The sequence below is a fragment of the Accipiter gentilis genome, chromosome 31, assembly GCF_929443795.1.
Source record: "Accipiter gentilis chromosome 31, bAccGen1.1, whole genome shotgun sequence".
Lineage (NCBI taxonomy): Eukaryota > Metazoa > Chordata > Aves > Accipitriformes > Accipitridae > Astur > Astur gentilis.
Window position 1 is genome coordinate 16644769 of NC_064910.1, and position 20894 is coordinate 16665662.

General features: G+C 40.1%; 1 protein-coding gene across 4 annotated transcripts in view; it reads left to right on the forward strand.

The window, feature by feature from the left end:
- The window catches only part of TBL1X (transducin beta like 1 X-linked), a 204579-nt gene that overhangs the window by 125835 nt on the left and 57850 nt on the right, over positions 1-20894 (forward strand). For 3 of the 4 annotated variants that reach the window (XM_049834655.1, XM_049834656.1, XM_049834657.1), the window contains one exon: positions 20727-20834. The exons of the other annotated variant lie outside the window; for it this stretch is intronic. In XM_049834655.1, coding sequence (XP_049690612.1) covers positions 20777-20834 — 58 coding nt within the window. In that variant the 5' untranslated portion in view covers positions 20727-20776. The remainder of the gene's footprint in view (positions 1-20726; positions 20835-20894) is intronic. 4 annotated transcript variants of the gene reach the window in all.

A 20894-nucleotide genomic window follows, 5' to 3' on the forward strand; every position in this document is an offset into this window, starting at 1 on the left:
AGAAGTCGTTACAAGTGAGAGAAAAAAGTCACATTGCGTCTTCCCTGTTGTGTGTCCTGTGGCTTTATGCATACTGTCCATTTTTTGTTACATTTGCAGCTCCATAAAATGTTTCTCATCTTCTATGTATAAACCTATTTGAAACCAAGATGCCATTCACCATCATCATCAACAACTTTTCTCTAAGTTGTATGTTGACGTAGTGCCCGTAAGTGGAGTGGAATATGAAAACCAGTCTAACCAGTTTCTAGAATAGCTGCCATACAGAAGTTGTTATTTGCTGTCTTAGTTACAAGCCCAAGTCCACAAGCTTTTTCTGTCATGTGTCAATACCCCTCGTTGATGTGTAGTTTGGTTTCAGTTATGGCCTGGAGCTACGCAGTAATGAGCCAAAAAGGGCAGTTGAAGCACCAGGGACACTTTTCAAATTCTTTCCCCATAACTAATATTCTTGGGCAGATAAACAGTCCTCTCTACTTTTGTACAACGGGCTCCACCTTTCCTCTGGTAACCCAAACTACAGTTGAACTTTGCTATGCTTTAGGGTCTTGGTAGTGTTGAAGGAACCTTCAGAGGCTGCGAGCATCTTGACCGCATCAAAATTGTTGGTTTATTGCACGGACTAACACCATTTATGTCCATTTATACATGACTTGCTGTACAGGTGGTAAATTACCCATTTTGTTAAGCCGCAATTTATATGAATAACTGGTTATCCTCAGAAAGGAATGTAATTTGTGGCATGGTTTCTGTTGGGTTTCCTAGAGGTAGTTGGTTGTTATGTTTCAATCATATAGTTTTAATAATGGTGAGGTAAAAATACTTGAATCTGGACCTTTTTTCTTACTAGTTCCAAGATTAAGTGAAGACAACCTCAAGGCAATCTTTTGGAAGGGTTTATTCAGCAACACTGAATATCAATAGTGTCTCCAATATAATTTCAGAAATGGCTAATATTGCTGAGTGCTCGCCGTCAAAATATGGAGCTGGGGTCAAGAGTACCAATCGACTCCTGAATGCAAATGGCTTGTCACATTTCCCTTTGGAAGGCGCAGATAACTAAAATGAACTGAAACTGGAGACAGTATATTTTTTATGATAGAAATTGAACTCCTGCCAATGACAAATGCCAAGGTACATTGTGAAAATAAAATGATGCAGTGCTAGCTAAAGTGCATGACATAACTATGAATAGATGTACCCCATGTGCACGACACAGCTCCTACCTTTCTTTGCTTGGAGAGAACAGTTTCACTTGTAGCAAGGTCGCCAGAGTGGTTGTATCCTGTGAAGCTCATGTCATGCATGAAAGTACATAAAGACCATCTGGGAACTATAAAAATAGCCTGTCCTGACTAGATGATTTGTGTGGTGGCCAAGGACTGATTTGCTCATTCAGGAAATGGCAAAACAATGTCAAGCTTGTTGGGAAGTAACCAGGCTCCTTTTCATCCTTGGGAATGGCCTGGTATCTCATGGAACAAAATCCACAAGGAGACTTTGGACCCCATGGTTTCGGAATGCCCTGAAGGAGTCCGTGTGAACTGAAGTGGTTCAGTGCAAGCAATGGGAATGTAAAGATTCTTCTTGATGTTTTAAGATTTCAGGTTTGGTATTTCTGAAACAGATTGAGAGCAATAGTAGAACTTAACTCACATCTAAAGAATTTTTTTTTAAAGTTTTTAAACTTCTAAAAGCTTTTCAAAAAAAGTTTTTAAATGAAGTTATATCAAATCTGTCATACAAATTACTACATTCTGCCACATGCCAGTCAGCTTTATGCAGCCTTCTTACAGATGGTTTATGTTATGATCTTGCGTGAAGATAGTTCATAAAGCAAGACTGGAATTTTTTAATTGACCTACAGGAATGCAGGACATAGAACTTAAATCTAGGTAACATTGGCCAGACATATTTCTTCCCCCCAAAGCCCAGTCTAGAAAGAATGATTCTAAACCAACAGAAGTAGCCATAAACAGTGAAAAAATTGCAGCCTTTCTGTGCAGGAGAAAAAAAATAGAAATATTAGTGACTGGTTTTCTGACAGGCGTTTCTGTGTCACAGGTGACAGATCAGCAGCTTTTGAGCACAATTTTAATGAGGTATCATACCTAAATGACTGCTGTTAAAGTCCTTAACCTGAACACTGTAGCCTGTGACAAGTCTGTCTCCCAGTTTTTATTGTTAATGGATATGCTAGGTAAAGCTACTGAGGTTCTCCAGCCATGTCAGGCAGTCCAGGCACTATTTTAGATGCTATCAAGAAGCCTAAGAGATGCTATTAAGAGAATAGTGGTAAACCACCTCCCTGATCTGGTTTGTTTAATACTGAGCATCTAATTACCGCCATACATTTGTGACTTCAAAACTGCCATTTTCTACTGAAGAGAAAGTATTAGTGTGATGGACCTGGATGCTATTCTACTAAATAGTTTGTAAGTCCTCTAATGGCTTGTTCTGTCTCTTATTTATATTACCTGCCAGAAGAGTGGTGCGTACAGGTAAGAAAGTCCGATGTGCCATGTTAATTGAGTAAAAACTAACTATGTCTGTGTTCTCTTTCACACTTGATGAACTTGGACTGAGATTGGAGATTCAACAAGTCCACGCCATTGTGTCCCCAGTGCATGCAGTAGCAAATTTTGTCTGTAAACTGTTCCCTACCATCGCCACCCAAGTTGGTCTGCCAGTTAGCTTACCCCAGATTCAGCCGAATTTTAAGCTGATATATGGGAAGTAGGAATAGCTGGGGGATTTATACTTTAGAGAGAGTTTGATTTCTGAATTAACACAAGATTAGAGATGTACTCGCCGCTCTTTGGTCATTTCCTGTGTGTTTTCTTATAATTCTGAAGAGGAATGATACACTTCTTTAAAACGTGGAAGAACAACACGGGGGATATATACTCAGTACCATGGGGAATTTTTTTCCTATTTTTCCAGAGGTGCAAGAGTATTCAGTGTGCAAAACTGTTCTTTCTTCATGCAAATAGTTTGATCTTATATCTGAATGAAGACAATATCTTTAGAATAGCATATTCACATTTAAAGTTAGTAATATTTTAGATTCTGTCTTGGGAATATTTACTTACAATATAGTTTTCTATTCTTCTGTGAGTAATCCCTTACTTCTGAAAGTGGCACGAGTGCCTATCCTGCTTATACCTAAAGAATATGGATGATTTCTTGAAATGACAAAAATGTCATTTTACATTAGAGGTACAGTTACAGGCACCAATTCCGCTAGCATTTTTTCCACTTGCTGAATACAAGCCTTTTTTCATGTATGATCTTAGGGGGAGGGGAAAATTAAGGTTGTGGTTTTTTCTTTCTTTTTTTTTTTTTTTTGAGCACCATTGAGTGATTTCAGTGGGGGAATGTGGTGTGGATGTTTCATAAGTTGTGAAATCTTTGGAATACAGGCTTGAGGCAGAAGCAGTTGTGCAACTTTCCTGTTTTATAGCCTCACCTGTAATCAAAGTAAATGGTGTTTCCTAAATGCCATTAGAGGCTGAAATTAAACAGCAGGAATTAAATAGGAAACCATTCTTTGCTCTCGGAATGGAGCCTCACTTCAGCTGGCACTCTCGCCCATCACGGCTCTCACTAGGCTGCTTCCCACAGCTTGGCAGCCTCCTCCGCCTTCACCGCGTGTTTGTCGTTGCCCTTTCATTGAAGCTGTTCTTCCATGCCCCCAGATACATGGATGCAGTCCTACCTACGCATCAGCTCTCTCGCCATGCAATTTGCCACCAGTGCCCTGAATTTAAGCCCAGCAGTTCAAACTCTGCTCAGACCTTGCCACGTGTGAAGTTCATGACGCCACTGCTCTGGTTCAGCTGGCTGGTTCCGGAGAGAAGCTCAAGGAGTGGGTTTGCCTTTGCAGAAGAAAAGGTGACTGCTCCAGCAACTGGTGGCAGGAGAGGCCATATCAGTTAGTTGCCTTTGCAACTTTAACAATCACCCATTGTAAGGTGACTTGGTGAGGTGCTATGTCGCTGTGGTAATTTGTGTGTTACCTGGTTCTGTGTCCTTTGGATTAGTGATTGTAGACATCAAGTATAAACGGTTTACCCCTTCAGCTTCACCTCATAGGCATTCTAGCAACCTGGTTTTAAATGACTTTGCATGAGCACAAAATTTAAATAGAGGTGTCCTTATAAGCAAAAGGATCCTTATAAAAAATACAGATAAGTTGTGCATTCACTTCAGATAAACCAATTGCCCCAATTTAAAAATAAAGCTTTTTCAAGGGAATATTTAGTTGGAAAAGTGATTGTAAGAGTTGATGTATTGCATCATGCTATTATTCTCTCACTGGTTAGCTCACATGAAGTAAAATCATTTTAAGGGTTTCATTTTATATTAATAGATATCTGTTGCATCTTAGTGGCTCTGTCTTACGGAATATTTTACAAATGTAATAATATAAGGAACTGGACCATATTTAGTGATGAAGTAACAACACTGTGCATGCATTCACAGGGCTGTTTGATTCATCAGAATTATTTTTCAGTCAGTGGTTTATTTGTTACTTACTCTTACCTCCACGCTGGCAGAAATTTATTTGACTTCTTGTCCCCAGGCTTCTCTCTCTTCCACCTCTCCTTGATTTTTATAGTCAAAAATATGCAACTCAGTTGAGAGATCAGTCATCTGGAGATGATCTAGCACTTGAACCTTCACCCAGAGCATGTCAGCCACCCCCTGCGCTAATTAAGAGGTGCTTTGTGGAAGTGCACTGGTGAGGATGGATGCAGCTCTGCTGGTTGCTGCTGCTGTAATGGCAGGCAGCATCAGTGGGAGCTGAAAGCTGGGTTAAAGCAGGACAGGGGGGAGCGGGGGGGCAAGTGAACAGCTGCCACGCGGGTGAATGTTTCTGATCTTTTTATAATACGTTGTGTCAGAAGGATTACGCAAAGTCTCTTAAGAGCCATTCTTACACAGTAACATTATTGGCAGGTTATGTTATGGTATAACTTGAGGTGGAACTAGGAAGACTGTGGTTAGCTTTGCTTTTTGAGAAACAGTCGAAATGATTTTGTGCTTGTTACTAACAGCTGAAATTATCAGTGAGGTTAGAGATGTGAATTTGCGGAACATGTGCTTTAGATTTATGTTTGTCACAGATGCACTGTGGTCCTTCGCTTTGGAAGAGAATGGATGGGGTGACTTATGACCATAATGGTTAAACCATTGTTGACATCTAATGAGAGCCTGAGAAGCTCTGTGTAGCACCAAAACCTACAGAGAAACGTGTTAGTTAATGTTTTAAGAGCACTTTGAAAATACAGAGCAGTAAAAAGTCCTTAAAGGTGACACTGTTAACTCCTGAGGTAGGATATCCATCTCTTTATGTGAGAATTGGCATTTGCGTGTGCGTAAAACTATGCTTTTCTTAGACTACTGTTATCAATATTGATTGTATAAAAACACCTCATATTGTGTTTTAATTTATTTTCCTGCTTTTTATATTGTAATCCCTCCAAAAGGAATGTGAATTTTATCACTAATAATAACTGGTTTTCTTTGTCAGTGAGATGTGCCTAAATTATTACACCTAGCCCCCCAAAAAATCTAAGCTGCTTGATTCTGGGTGTATGATAAGTGCTGTATGGGTGTGCGCCTATGTCAGGTCTTAAAATAAGGAAGCTGAGAGTTTTAAGTTTAAAAACGAAGAGACAAATTATTGTCCTCTTACTGGTTAACTCACATAAAGTAAAACAATTTTAAGGGGTTCATTTAATATAAATAGATATCCATTGCATCTTAGTGACTACATGTCTTACAGAGTATTTTACAGTTTTTAGTAATTGTGGAAGACTTGCCCATAGGTCTGGATTTAAAGTACAAGCAGCTAAGAAGTAAAATTTCTTTACCAAATATCTTTGGTAAAATTTTTTTTTCCTTTTCATAAAGAGAACAAAAAGCTATTACCATACTAGGTAATGGTGATGCATTAGTATGACATGTAGAATAGGTCAAACCTTTTCCTCTCTTTAAGCTTTCTTTCACAAGATATTTGACTGGAAGGAGGATCATCTGCATCAGTGTATTATTTGGTAGGGAAAAAATGTCTTTTGGACCTAGAGGATTGTAAGCATTCTTAATCATCAGGTTCAATTTTAAGGCATCTATTAATAAAGGAGAGAAAGGAATCATCTTTTGCATCATTGTGAAAATCTTATGAGTAAATCTTTGCTTTCTTTGCAAACAGTAAGGTTTCGAATATCCCTTTTCTCAAGCTCCAGATCAGCTCTGTATAAGTTGCTAGTGAATAAAAATTTAAGTGATGGCTCTTCATTGATGCATTTTATTTGATCACCTTTTGTGTAGTTTATAGTACCAAATATTGTTCAGCGACAGCTGGAAAGACTTAAAAATGTACCTCCTCAAAACCCAGCATTTTAAAAGTGGCATTGACAAGAAAAAGTTTTGTTGCTTTTCTGGCTTTGAATCTAGTCCCTGAGAATGAGCATGCAGTGAACAGTGGGTGTTTGTGTGCATTTCTGATGTTCGAAGGAGTTGACTAAATATTAGCAGTGTATTAAGAGCTAAAAATGTCTGCAATTTTCAAATTAAATTTGACCAAAGTAAAATACAGGTCCTTATAAGCAAACAGCTATGCTATTTAAGCCTGTTCTTAACTGAGAAAAAACAAACGGGAGAGGGAAGGAAAAATCTACTTTCTGTTGAAAAAAAATTACACTTTTAGATTTTATTTTTTTTTTAATAATTCCCTAAACTAGGTAAGTCTCATAATTGAATGCTTGGGGGAAAAATCCTTAACTTGTAAAAATAATAAAAGTAAAATGTTAATAAATACAACTGCAAGGCATTGAAATCGCACCATCTAAATGTGCAGGAATAAACTACTGATAAAAATTATTGTGAAGGACAACAGAGAAATTTCAAAATCGTTGTTATATTTCGGCTTTAATGATTTTTCCTGAGATACTTGTTGGGAAGAAAGAGTATTCTCTGCTCTCTGGAGAGAGATGAGACACCTCAGACTACCAACTCCATGGTCCCTCAGCCTGTAGCCATGATGCCCGTCGCCTTTCCCAGCCCCTGTCCCATCCCTCACCCTTTCTTCTGCATCAGTCTGTGTCTGCTTTCCCCCGTGTAAAAAGACTGTGAGCTACGGTCGCCTGAGTAGGAAGCAAAGTTAGTGCAAGGAAAATATTTTGATAATTCAGTTACAGGCCTCTAACGAAGCTGTGCAGAGCATATGCAAGTAGTGTTTTCAGGAGGTTTTATTTTAGTCAAATTTGTGTGGATTTTCACTCTGACGGAGAAGGCACTTTGCAGTGAGAGCAACTGCTCTGCCAAATGCCAAGTCCCTGCTCCAAAGTGTGGAAGGACTAGAGATTCTCATTGAAACAGCTGGATAAATATCAGCAAAATTGGGTTTTCCCCACAATCACTCTGAAACAACTGAACTATTTTTGCTTATGCCTTCCAGAAAAAATTTCGCCTGAGGCAAATGCTCACCATGGAGCTTTACAGTCCAAATAGTTAAAATGTAGTCAAATTGTAAGTGATAATATAAGCTTATAATGTGTCATACTTAAATATAGGTGTTGATGTCTACTCCTTGCATAATACTACAAAGACTTCTGAGTTTCTGTAGAAATAAGAAGAGACCAAAAATATCTTCCCTTAATAAGGAAATGTAAAACATATGTAAAAAATAGTGGTGCAGGTGAGAAAATTAACAAAAATTCATCTTTGAGTAAAGAATACACGAATGCTCATACTTACGATGCATATTTTTCATTGATGGTGAAAGAATTGAAGCATATATGGTTCATGATTCTACTGCAAGATACCTGCAATAAGCCAGGGATCATTAAGAGGGGTTATGGATCTCTGTTTCTTTACCCCAACCTTCTGGTTTGTGAGTCTCAGTCTTTGCTCCACAGAGTTTTCATTGCAACAACCTGTAACCAGGTGTGAAGTGTGCTCTAGTGGGAGCTGGAAAATGCGAGTTTGAACCTGCTAGTTCTTCTTAAAGTGAATACTTTAATCTTCAGTCTCTTAAATCTCTTACACCACTTCCACTGCCACCTTTCTCCTTCCTCCCTCCGGCCCCCCCACATAAAAATACTGAGTCAGTTTTCTGCAGCCAAAGATACAAACTGGAGCCCAGATTTGGAGGGGAAATTTGAAGCAATGAATCCCAGTCTCAGACAAGTGTCTAATCCACAGCTACAGGAAAACACATAAATCTTTGAAACGGGCACATAACTTTCCCCATTCCTTGTAGAGGGAATTTCATAGCTAACTAGCCTTTGAGAATTATGTTCCAGGAGCTGGATGACTAAAATACTCGCTTGGTTACAGTATCCTTGGAAGATCCAGTAGGCATGACAGTATGGGGTGTTACCCGATCTACCTTCCTACATGTCTTTTCCAAATAAAAATTCTTTTCCAAATAAAATTAGTAAAGAGGACAATGAGTGAAGCTGTTCCGATTTGGGAAAATTACTTCCTTTCAGTTAACACCGATACTGGTGTTCATTTTAAAGCCGTATGGAGGTTTTGCGTCTTTATAATACTAGCGTAATTTTTCTTTGTGTAAACTGGAAGAAACAAATAATCTGGGCTATATGAGCAGGAGCGCTGCCAGTCGATCAAGGGAAGGGGTTTTCCCCTCTATATAGCGCTCGTCAGACCACATCTAGATAGGTGTCCGGTTGCGGGACCTGACGCGGCAAAGATGTGGACAAACTGGAGGGAGCTTGGGAGGACCCCAAGGTGGTGGGCTGGAGCGCTTGCCCCATGAAGAGGGGCTGGGGGAGATGGGACAGCCTGGAGAAGGGATGACTTCAGGGGTACCTAACAGCCCCCCTGCACCTACAAGGGATGGCTGAGGAGACAGAGCTGGGCTCGTCCCAGCAGCACAGGGCCGGAGGGGAAGAGACGAGAGGTACAAGTTGCAACACGTTCAGGCTGGGTACAAGGAGCAGTTTTTTCCTACATGTTCCCATGGAGAGCGAGGCAGTGGAGCAGGGCAGTCTGGGAGTCTGTGCCATCTCTGTCCCTGGAGGGTTTCAAGCTCTGCCTGGTCCAAGCCTTGAGCAGCCTGGTCCGACCCCAGAGCTGCCCTGCTTTGGGCAGGGGCTTGGACTAGAGACCTCCCAAGGTGCCTCGAGCCTTGAGGCACCCAAAATCCTACTGATGTTCAGTGGCTTTTATAATATTTTTGTAGTAGCAAACATATGACTGACATCTACTTCAATGCTTCTAATCACCTCTAGCTTCCCTAGAGTGCTTCTTGGAGGGAAGGCCGAAAACTTAGAATCTTTTTATTCTCTGACAAAACAATTCTTGTCTAGGGATTAAAACCTTTAAAAGCTTCTCAGACCCTGTATGTATGGATTTAAGGCTTCAGTTCTCTGTATCTTGATCTTTTAAAGCAGGGGAGTGCTTTTTTATTTAATCTGAGCTAACTAATAACTGTGTCATAATATATTAAAATCCTTCCTGATAAGTATTCTGCTGAAATTTTTTTATGAAAAACTTAGATTATGTCATGTCTGTCTCTGACTCCCCAAGGATTTTTGAGTTCATCTTAGTTTCTAGGCTGTTTAGCTTTTTTAAAAAGTAGGTTAAAAAGCTTTCCTCTTAGCGTTGCCTTTTAATCTATAGACTTTGCTATTTATATTAGGGCTGTGTAGGACTTAATGATGCTGCCACCAGAAATGTGATTCTTTATCTTTCTGTGTTGCACATTCTTCACCTATCTACAAATGAAAAAGAAAAACACCCACAAAACAAAAAAACTGAGGACTGGCAAGTCACTCTTAAAACATTATCTGAATACACAAACCTTACAAAGTGCTGCTGCTTAAGTCTCCTGCTATCCCTAGACCGGAGGAAACAGCAAAATACTATATTGAAATGTACCAAAACATTGATAGAAGGTTGGGGGGAGGAAAAAACCTTTGTACATTTGGTACTTCCATACATGGCCGGTGATGCGTTTGTAGAAACGGTCAAATGTCCTCCAGCTAAAGAGGGGAAGCACAAACTATTCCACTGGTCTTACCAGTAAGACAGAAAGCCAGGAAAACCTAAATGACAGAGAGACTGCCTCACCCCTGATGGCCAATTACAGCATGCAAAGGAAGGACGATGGATGAAAAGGCAGATAATATGTGGGATAGTGTTGTACAACTTGGATTATACTACTGCATATGCTACATGTGAATTTGTCTTTGCTATTTGCAGTCTGGGTATAGAGCATCCAAAGGAAGAGTTAAAAGAAATAAAGAGAAAAACAGTATCTGAAGTTGATGCTTGAGGTGGTTTTCATAAGATGGAGATTTCTCAGTCTTAATTCTTTGTATTGATTTTTATGGCAAGTTTCTCTATGAAATATTTAGCAATGTGAATGCAGCAAAGTAACTTAGAAATGAGTTTTTACTCCAGTGGTTGTGTAGAAGTTTCTGCAGGCATCCTCCAAAAGCAAATTAAGTCTTTCTATCCTTCCTTCCCCCTCCACCTTCCAACAAGGAAAGTAGTATTGTATCTTCCATAAAAATAGAGGCAGTTAGTGACCCTGCTCCAGAGCTCAAACCAATATAAACCAGGAGTAAACTGAGTGAAGCTTGTGTTTAAAAAAACAAACAAACAAAACCAACAGGTTTCCACTAAGAGCTAAATGTGGGAGGTAGAAATACACAGCATGGAAATACCTGAATTTGTGTGTTTATTTTTCTGTTGTTCCGTCGTGCTATCCTATATAATTGTTGTTGTTACAGCATTTAACATTGACATTCTCTTAGGATTTTTCAAGAGAAAACATTAAGTATTTATAGCCATAGTTAATATCTTTATAAATAGTTTATCATAGGATCTGCTGTAATAAAAGTTTGAAATAGTTTCCATTATAATTCTTTGTTTTCACATATTCTAAAATTTACAAAATACTTGTTTTGGGGGGTGAAATTTTCCGTGGTGTGAGTCTGAAAAGTATTTTTTCCTTTTTAACTCGGAGTATAATCCTTTCAGCTATTTTGGAATTGTAGGCAAATGGGAAAAATACTTTTTCCCTTTGTACAACAATAATAATAATAAAAATAAAGAAAATCTTCAGCTACACTTTTAACAGTACTACAGGGAAAACAAGTTAAGGTTGAAATATGTGGTAAGATCTACTGCCTTTGCTTGCTCTGAGGGAAAAATTAAAAATAAAGTTATAAATGACGGAAAAATAACATCAAACTGTTCCCAGTAACATCTGCTAAGCTTATTAGCAGAAACTAATAAAAACCCACCCCCTTGATGACGTTGCTGCACATTCCCTTTGCCTGAGGCCATCCAGACATGAACTAGCCGGGCTGCTGTGGCTCCTGGCTGGTCTCTAGACCTTCGCAGATCCTTAGCCCGGCTCTGGAGCACGGGGCGGCCACCCAGCCCCAACTTGAGAGGGGTCAGGGATGTGCTTGTCCTCTTCCCACGTGTGACGACCAACACTGGTGCTTTTCCTGACTGCTGCTTCTAGGGCTCTGTAGCCTTGTGGGGCCAGTCTGCAGGGCTAAAAAAACGTAGGTTTTTAGTCCAGGGCAGACTCGTGTTGTTTTACATCGTCTTACACGTAGAGCTTTGCTAAGTTTAAGGATTGGTTTTGCAATGCGAGTCATAGTTGTCATGAGACAGTAGTACCAGAATGGCTTTCACGTTTAGTCTTTCCATAACTGCACCTGTGTCAAGCCGTCCTGAGAGCTACTAAAATAGGATGAAATTCAAATGTACGTGGAATTGAAACACAGGTTTTACTGAATATCTGGGCCTTGTGGGAGAGGAGGAGTAACACAAACCGACAGGTATGTGGACCAACAGGCCCTTCTGCATGGCCTCGCTGCTGCGTCTGTGTCGCTGCCCCTTGCCCGGAGAGCATTTCCCGCGCCCTGCTGCTCCGGGCCAGGGGAACTAAACACAAGGTCGCAGGTGTGAAAGGATCTCACGCTCCTTTACGCTTACTGCAGGTCACCTCCCTGGTCTCACAGTGTTTATGCCACACGCCTGCCATGCCTGGCCGTAACGTGTTGGGTAGTGGAGGTACCTACCGCTGTAGCTGGCACTAATAGGATTGCAACCAGTAAGGTGATAGTGGTGTGGTGATACGTCAGGGTGGTATAGGAAGTAGTTTATGTAAGGAATGCGGTAAAGCCACACATGGATGTTTCATCCTTATCTCACTCTTCAAAAATAAGGCGCAGAAGCGATACACAAACTGATTTTGCAGCCTAGTTGAAGTACTCGGATGTATTGGGAAAAATCATCATTTTGGCCCCTGCTGCCAGACTTACACCAACTTAAACAGCAAAGTTGCAGGACAAAAATCAGAAATAACCAAAAAAGCCTTATTCAGATATTCCATCTTTCGGGCAAGGCCTTCAGGCTGTCTCTCACTTGTCCTTCCAGGCCCATCTCTCTTGTGTTCCATGCTATGGCGTTGCCTCATTTAAAATGGCCATTGTGCCTGCTAACCCCTGCTGCCCATGCAGCGGGTGGCTCAGGGCCTTACAAGAGGTGCTAGAAGCTCCTTTTCTGTCCCAGCCGCGTGGTGGCACCTCAAAGGGAAACGTTTTATCTACTGGACCTTGGCCTGTCTCATCCCAGTCGGGTGTCTGTCTACATCCATTCTTACAGGCAAGCTTGGGACTCAGATACCTCACACTGAACTTTCAGTGGATCTTTACTGTGACGTGTCAGGGAAACTGTCCACAGCTGAAAAAGAAACCGTGCTTTATTCTAAGGATTTGGGGGATGTTAATTCTAAAAGTTCAGTTGTGTTATTTTACTCATGTCTGCGGTCACAGGAAGAAAATGAAACGGGTACAACTAGTTCTGGCAGGAACTCATCCCATCATATGCCTTTCACCTCAGTACTCTGTCAGTGGGAAGCACCAATGAAAAATGTAAATGCTAATGTTTGCTCCTTCTGGTTTTGTTGACATTTTAGTAAAAATCCAGCTAAATTAAGTGAAAAGTTAAATTTGAGATGGTATTAATACCCTGTTCCTCTTGCCAAAAATCAAGAAAAGCAAGTATCACTAGAGTAATTGTGCCATCTTTTTGAACTTGCGATCTTCCTTAACTTTTTTTAGTGCGTAGCACTACTTGTAAGATTTAAAACACATTTCTTGTTGCATTCCATGCATACATGGAAATGCACACGCACACAGACAAGTAACTGCACAGTCAGATGATCGTGTGTTTTGGACTAATTGGTTTGAAATGAGTGGACACATGCTATTGTCCCCCAGTTTGTCCTAATTGCCATTTTGTGCTCATGTAAGGAAGAAAATTCTTGTTCTGTTTAGTGGCAGCATTCCCAATTGACTTCAGTTGTTCCAAAAGTGATGAGGTATCTTAATTCTCAAACTAAATCCAATCATGTGGTTTGATTTCTCAAGCCTCTCTAATTCCTTCCTTTTTTTATTTTAAGACAATTAATTTCATTTGCAAGCTCTAGAACCACTGTCAACTTTTACTCTCCCATCAATCTTATTTTTGGCTTCCCAGGCTTTCCATACAATATACTAGCATAAACATTATTTTTGTTTATTAAAGAAAAAATTTCATTGAAGTTGCCTCTAATTCTTAGAACTAAGCTATAAAAGAGGTATAACACAATTACACTAATTAAGAAGAGCAGTTGGGTTTGTTTGCTTTTTTTTCCCCCTTAGCAAAGTGCCAAAAAGGAAAGATCAATACAGGAAAACCCATTTTACTCTGCAGCAAAGGGAGTTGGAAAAGATCCACTTGAACTCTTAGAACTGAAATGCTGGAGGCTGATGTAATTAAGTAAACCAGCTGAGAACTGAAAAATAACCTGATAAAACTAAGAGATTGTAAGTATGAAAGACCAGATGCACAGTTCTGCATCTTTTGATAGAGGAGGTAGAGTTTGCTGGGAATTTTGTGATGAAAGGCTTGTCTTTTGTTGACAATTAGTTATTTTGCTCTGGAAATTGTTGATTAATTGAAAAATGTTTGAATAGCACTTAGAAATTGCTGGAATATCTCTTGTTGCCCTTTTTAAAAAAATAAATAGATGTGGATTTGGTTCCAAACGGCTTTTCAGTTTGAAATGTAATTTATAATTTAAAGAAAAGTAGTATTCATGTGGAAATAAAACTTTCTGCAATATTGTCTGCCAAAGTCTTTAATTGGCTGAGTTATTTTTATTAATATTTTTGTATTAGGTTTGATTACTTTTTTTAATGTTTTGATATTTTGCTGGATGATGTTATTATTTTGTTAACATTTTTTCCAGGACAAGACAACCATTTTGATAATTTATTGCAGATTTTTAAAAGGATAAATGCAGTAGGCACAGTTATGCTCTAAAAAAAGAGAGATTCATCTGTTCAAAAGCATGTCTTTATAGGTATTGCATAGTAAACTGACCTTCTCCCTGATCAAAGTTTTTATTTTATTTAGAATGAAAACCCCATTTTTGTCAGATTTACCCATACAGCATTTGATTCATCAAGAGTGACATTTTGAAGACAGAATTGCAGGTTCATTGATCACTGCCGCGTGTCTATAGTTGTCGTTCCTTCTACCTCCTCCTTCTTCAGTTGGCACCAGATTTTGAACGCTGATACAGTTGAGTTCAGTGATTAATTGTATGAGAAACCCTAACATGTCAGGACCCAAGTTAGACCTTTTTTTATATCTGTGCCATTTTTCCTGAAGTTCTCGGGTACAGATGCAGTTGTTACTTCTTTTTGTCAGAGCGTGGCCTTACAGGCAGTGGTGAGAATGGGGATGAGCTGGGGCTCCCTGGGTTTTTTTGGTTTAGTGTGGCCTTTTAAAAATCAGCAGAAGGTCAATGTAAATACATAGACTTAAAACTAAAAACCAAAAGAAGAGCCAGCCTTAACATTCGGCAGTGCAGGTTTTCTGACAAGCCTATTGCCTTTTCTCTCTGAGGTCCCTGTCCTTACTGAGCTGCTATAAATGTCGGTGACAGATCTCTCAGAGAGTGCAATAACCATTCTTGAAGGAGATTTCCGTGTTCTGCAGAATCTCGGCTTTTGTTTTCCCCAAACCAACGGATTTTTTACTGTGCTTGTGAAGAAAACCTCAAAATATTAACAGTATAAGTGATGCAAAGACATTTGTGAGCATCTGTAAAGAGCCTAGGACAATAGCTCTGAGAGGTTTGAATTGCCTCATTTTTGTCATTAAACAGTTTGGATGACCTATGGTGATCATTTACAGAATGAGGATAGTTAACTACTTGTCTCCTCATTAGGAAAGGCCAGGGAGATACGGTGCAGTCTTACTGTGAGCACATCTTGATTTGCTTTTTTAAGTGCATGATCTCTAGAAGGGGTAACTATTTATATTTTAGGTTTAGGTTTTTTAAAGCAAGGTGTCAAGTTCAAGCCTTACAAGGAGGAGTCTGAAGTCACGCATGCACAAGCTGCATTTTGAACAGGGCTCGCTGTAATTTTGGTGTCTGGCATAGGTGGAGTCTGGAAAGAACCACGCTGCATGCTCCGTACCTTGTAATCAGCAGGAATGCAATGGTCTCATTCCTTTGTCAGGATGCTTGTAAAGAAAAGATGGTTTACTCTTTAGCTTCATGAAATGGCAGGAGAGACGGAGAGGGGAGGGGGGGGCCGAGTGTGCTCTTTTCCTCTCCAGAAGTTCGGTTTTGGCATTTTGGAAAAGAAACGTACTGGAGTTCCTCCTCGAGAAGAGGCAGCTGCAGTAAAAGCCAAGACTGAAGAATGCAATGGTGTGGGCCAAGCAGAGCTCGTTAGCCTTTGGGGAAGAGCTGCTGGCTGCTGACTCCGTTCTGGCTCGATGGTAAGACACAGCCTAGAAATACAGAAGCGTAGGGCTCATTGAAAGTTTACGATGAAAGTATTTTTCAGCAGAAAATACTGAGATTGTCTAAGTGACTCGTTTTGTGAGAAGAGGCTTCTGGCTTTGGGAAATGTTGTTTTTCATTAAACTACAGAGCATATGCAAAACAGTAACACATTGATTTGGCTATGCTGTCACGGTGCCTTCCTAGAGTCTATTTTAGTTCTCATGTTCACATTCTCTTCTCTGAGCTGGGGAGACGCGCCTTGATGCGTGGAGCCATCTTGGACGAGAAAATGGGAGCACAAGTACATGAACTCTGGTTCCTGTGCAGCAGGGCATCAATTTGACGACATTAAATATTTGAACTTTTGAGAGTGTTTTCATTTTTTATGAAAGCTCTCATTTTTGCCTTTTTTATTCCCCAAAGCAAATACACAATTTCTCTTCACCCCCCATTGTTTTAATTGCAATGTTGTTGTCATTGAAACTTTGGTTGGGAAAAGACATTCCGGCCTAGCCTTGTCAAATAAGTAGGCAAATAGTGCAACCGCTCCAGGAGGTAAATGAAAATTTGTGGGTTTGGGGGTGATTTTTTTTGAGGGGAGGTTGTTTATTTAACAATAATGACCCCCCCCCCCCCCAAAATCCTCCAAGAAGCTGACAACTGCTCAGCACTCAGTTAAAGCAGACTGGAGCTTGCAGATTTCTTTAGGGGGTAAGCTGAGGGCCAGACTGGCCATCTGATGAATTTCTGTCAGCCGAGCTGGATGCAGAAATGGGAAGTGCCCGACTTCCTATTTAGGTTTCAGGTTTAGGTTTTAGTTTAGGTGTTTCCCCTAAATGTCTGGCCTGTTTCCGCCTTCCTGAGGGGAAGGTTGGCTGGTAACTCCCAGTCCCTGTGGACGGCAATGCTCCTTCAAGTAGCAAATGTAAACTCCTTTCCTGAAATAGCCTCGGCCGTCCCCTGCCCCGGGGTTAGCCTAGAGGGCAGGACACGGCCCTGGAGGACTCTGTGAGCATCGTTTACAAGAGAGGCGGAGGAGTTGTGTCTCTAGATGCTACTTCAAAGTTGAAAAAGTTATTTTCCCTTGATTCTTCAGCCAGATCTCCCTTATTTATGGCAACAGTGCTAAAATACGCCGGATGAAGGAAGAGCAATCCTTAAGTAAGGGGATGGAATGTAAATAAACTATTCTTAGTCGACCTGGCTAGTGCTGTGCTGAACCATAGCTATACACGAGGCTGCCTTCTCCAGAGCCACATGCATGGCCCATTAGCAAGATTCCCAGTGCTCCAGGAAGGTTTAATTTGAGAACAGTCAGTGCACAGAGCCAAATCAGGTCTGGTGGTGTACTCCAGGAATTAAGCTGCCCTGGTTGCCCGGAGCACAGGGCAGTGTGCTGCGGTGTTAGCTTCGCTGGAGCCAGCTCAACTCCAGCTAAATGACTTAGTTTAGCAAAAGCCAAGCAGCCCTAGAAGCGCGATGGTAGCATATCTGAGCTAATAACCCCCCGGCTTTTTACCTCTGTATGGGAAGCATTTCTGCAAATCTATCCCAGCAGAACTGAGAGTTGAGTGTTCATTTAAAATAAGTGTTAAATTTAATTTTGCATTATCTTGACAACCCATCCACCGATGGGCTTTGAATGTTTGGGATCCATTATACTTTGGGAAGTCTTAGTGGGCTCCGCTCACATGTCTGGACATTCTCAAATATCTTCAGGATCACAACCCAGATTTTTAAGGCGAGGTTGAAGTAAATAGAACTTTCCATTATGTGTAATTGGGTGCAGGGAAAGGTGTTTCAAGTAAAGAAAGTTCAAGTGTGTGTTTGAATGCTTTTTGTAAATCCTCTTGACGTTGTGAAGAATGAAGGTGGTATTGCTAGGTTAAATGTGAAGTGTATCCAAAGGCACATCGGTATTGTTTATAAGCTGTCATTTATTTCTTTAAAAAAACTATTAATCGAGGTAATACCGGTCTCCAGTAACAAAAGGAGACTATCAATTAGCAGAAATAAATCTATCACAATGATAACTAAAGGTTTCTGTGATTTTCTACAGACTTTTGCATTTCTACATTTAAAAAAAAAATTGAATTGAGGGAGGCTAGTTGTTTGTTCCTTATGAACCAGACTTGGAAATACACAAACGACAAGTATGCTCCTCTCCTTCCCACCATGTCTTCTGTAGCCTCTTTTATTTGGGGTGTTTATCTGTGGAGAAGAAAGAAATCAAAAAGAGCGTTAATGAAATTGAGTATGGTCTTTCATAGCTCAGCCACATTCCTAATGAATAGATTTCTCTGGGTCAAAGCCAAGATCTGTGTATCGTTTTGGACGGGTAAAAGCTTTACGGTTGTGTATCTGATTGCTGCAGTGGAATCTGTGGGAGTGAAGAAACCTTAAATGTATGAGTGGGGATCATCTGGTTATTTATGGCATGGTAACAATGTGTATAAAGATACGATCCGACACATATGTCAAAGTAATTCCTGTTGACTGACTTCAGGGAAAATGCATTGTAAATCCAACTACTCCGTGTACTTGGGATTCTGATAGAAAGGTAGCTGCTGTGGAGGATTTTCTGGGGCTGTCAGACTATTTTGCAGTCAGGCTAATTTTCTCTGGTTTTAATTCATTTTAGAAAAGTCATATTTAGAAAAAACAAACAAAAACCAACACTCCTCCTTTCCCTTCCCTTCCCTTCCCATCCTTTTCCCAAAGCAACCCTCTGTGTGTGGGAAATACCATGTTAATGTCTTAAATTAGCAGGATGCATCCAGAAACAGCATTTGTAGTTTCTTGATTATTTTTTTTTTTATAGAATAAAGTTCATTTTACCACAAAGTACGTCATTGCTGAAACTGAATTTTTGTAAGAGGTTTCATCTTTACCAACTTTCCTACCACCAAATTCTGAAACTGCTATTTTTAAAATGCTTTTAGAAGTGTTACGTTGTGTGTTCTTTTTAAACCCATAGCTATCAGAGTTTCTTGATTTATTGTTATCACGGCCGTAGCAGCGATACGGATGTATTTTAAGTACTCAGGCAGGGATGAAAATGGCCTTAACTGTTGCCATGAATGTCTGCCTTGTTCTTCATTGTATGGTAATGATTATGCAAAAAGGAGCACAAGGATTTATTAATTATTCAGAACCAAGTCTGTTTATCTGGCAGAAGCATGTACAAAGTTATACTGAAAGTGGTGCTTTCACTGCCTGCAGTCACCGACCTTGGTAACTAAAGCCCTTAGAGCTACCGGTGCTTCCAGTCTCCTGATCCTGTGGCAGAGAAATTTGAGCCCATTTTACAGATGAGGGATTGAGGAGAAAAGAGACTGAATGGCTTCCCTAGGCAATACGTGGCATGTGTGACGGGACTGGATGTTGGATAGAGCTGATATTGTCCTCGGCCAGAAGCTTAGCAGAAAGTGATCATCCTTTCCAGAAGTAGATGAAATTTTCCTCACTGAGACTACACAATTTTAAGTATTTTGTTTCTTCTTGTTCTCTGTGAAGCACAAACTGTCATAATGAAAACTAGAATATTTGAGGAAGATGTGTCCCAAATTAGCAAGCTGTGGTTTCTTATGGAAAACCAGCGTCCGAGCCATTGATGAAATATAGCAGCCCAGGAGAATAAAAGGCTTACCGGGGTTCGAAAGACCTCCATTTACATAAATATGCAGAGACATCTGTTACAGTCATGAGTGACCTGCTGGTTTAAATCATCAGCAGGGGAAACTTGTAGTCGATCAGCATTGCCTGCAGTAGCAGGTGCTACTTTAGGCAACAGGAATTACTGAAGAGGTTTTCGATGAACAAAGACCTTTCCGCTTGCCAAGAAGAGACATACGGGAAATTGAAACAAACGGCACACGCCTACGGTCTTTCATTTGTAATACGCGACAAGAGCGTAGTCTGTGCTTCTGCATCCAGATCTTTACATGATTAGTTATAGGTATGGCGTGGCTGACAAAGTTGCAAAGTTTATGTCTGAGAAGTACTTACGGCTTTTAAAACCAAACTACTTAAGTCAGATTCCCAAACAGAAATGAATCATCAAGATTTAATGGAAAACGTTCAAATTTATCATCTAAAAACAATGGGTTTATTATCAGAGTGTATGCCCAAAATAGTAATGTAAAACTGTCATCCTAAAGGTTACAGTTACTTCAGTGAATAATTGAAGTTTATTTCTTGCTCACCATTAATCAGCAGAGACATTATAACTTTATATAACACCAGGATATTTGTATTCCTTGTTGACACAAGGTATATGACGTTCTCTCTTTTTTTCCCCTCTCCCTCTTCCCCCCACCCCATCCCAGTAATAAAATGTACAGGCTCATCTTAAATTTAGATTTGTTTCTATTTTATGGGAACTTAAATAAAGTTCACTGTGTAATATGGTTTTGTAAGGAGAGGATCTGTCTTTTCAGTGGATGAGCTACTGGATAGAAAACTAGATTACAAATTTGGGGCTGCAAAAAGGTTATGATTTGGTTTGTTATACGTGACTGTAATTGCCAGCAGTGCTGAAAAGAAAATACTCACACAGCAAAAAGGAGTGTCCGAAGAACCTGTAGTAAAGCCACAGAAGTAAAAGAGTTGACATTTGCAAAGGCTTCCAAGATTTAAACCGCTCCTTCTGACTCTCTCATATGTGTTAAATACTGCTCTTTAATCATAATAAAAGGTACAGTACAGCTTGAGTACTTGGTTCACAGTATTTAATGGGTGCCTCGCATTGCGACGTAAGAGCTCTAATAGCTATATGAGATCTTTAAACACCTTAACAATTGCCACCTCTATTTTGATAACAAATTTCATAATAAATCAAGATAAAACAAAACCTGTTCTTTTCTTTCCCTTTGAACAGAGCGTGGATTACACTTCTCGTAAACCTCATCATATTGAGGTTGGGCTAAGATGAGCATAACCAGTGACGAAGTGAATTTCTTGGTGTATCGCTATCTCCAGGAATCGGGTAAATTTCCTGTCTTTCCTCACAACTTCAGGTCATAGACGAAATGGGAAAATCGGCGTT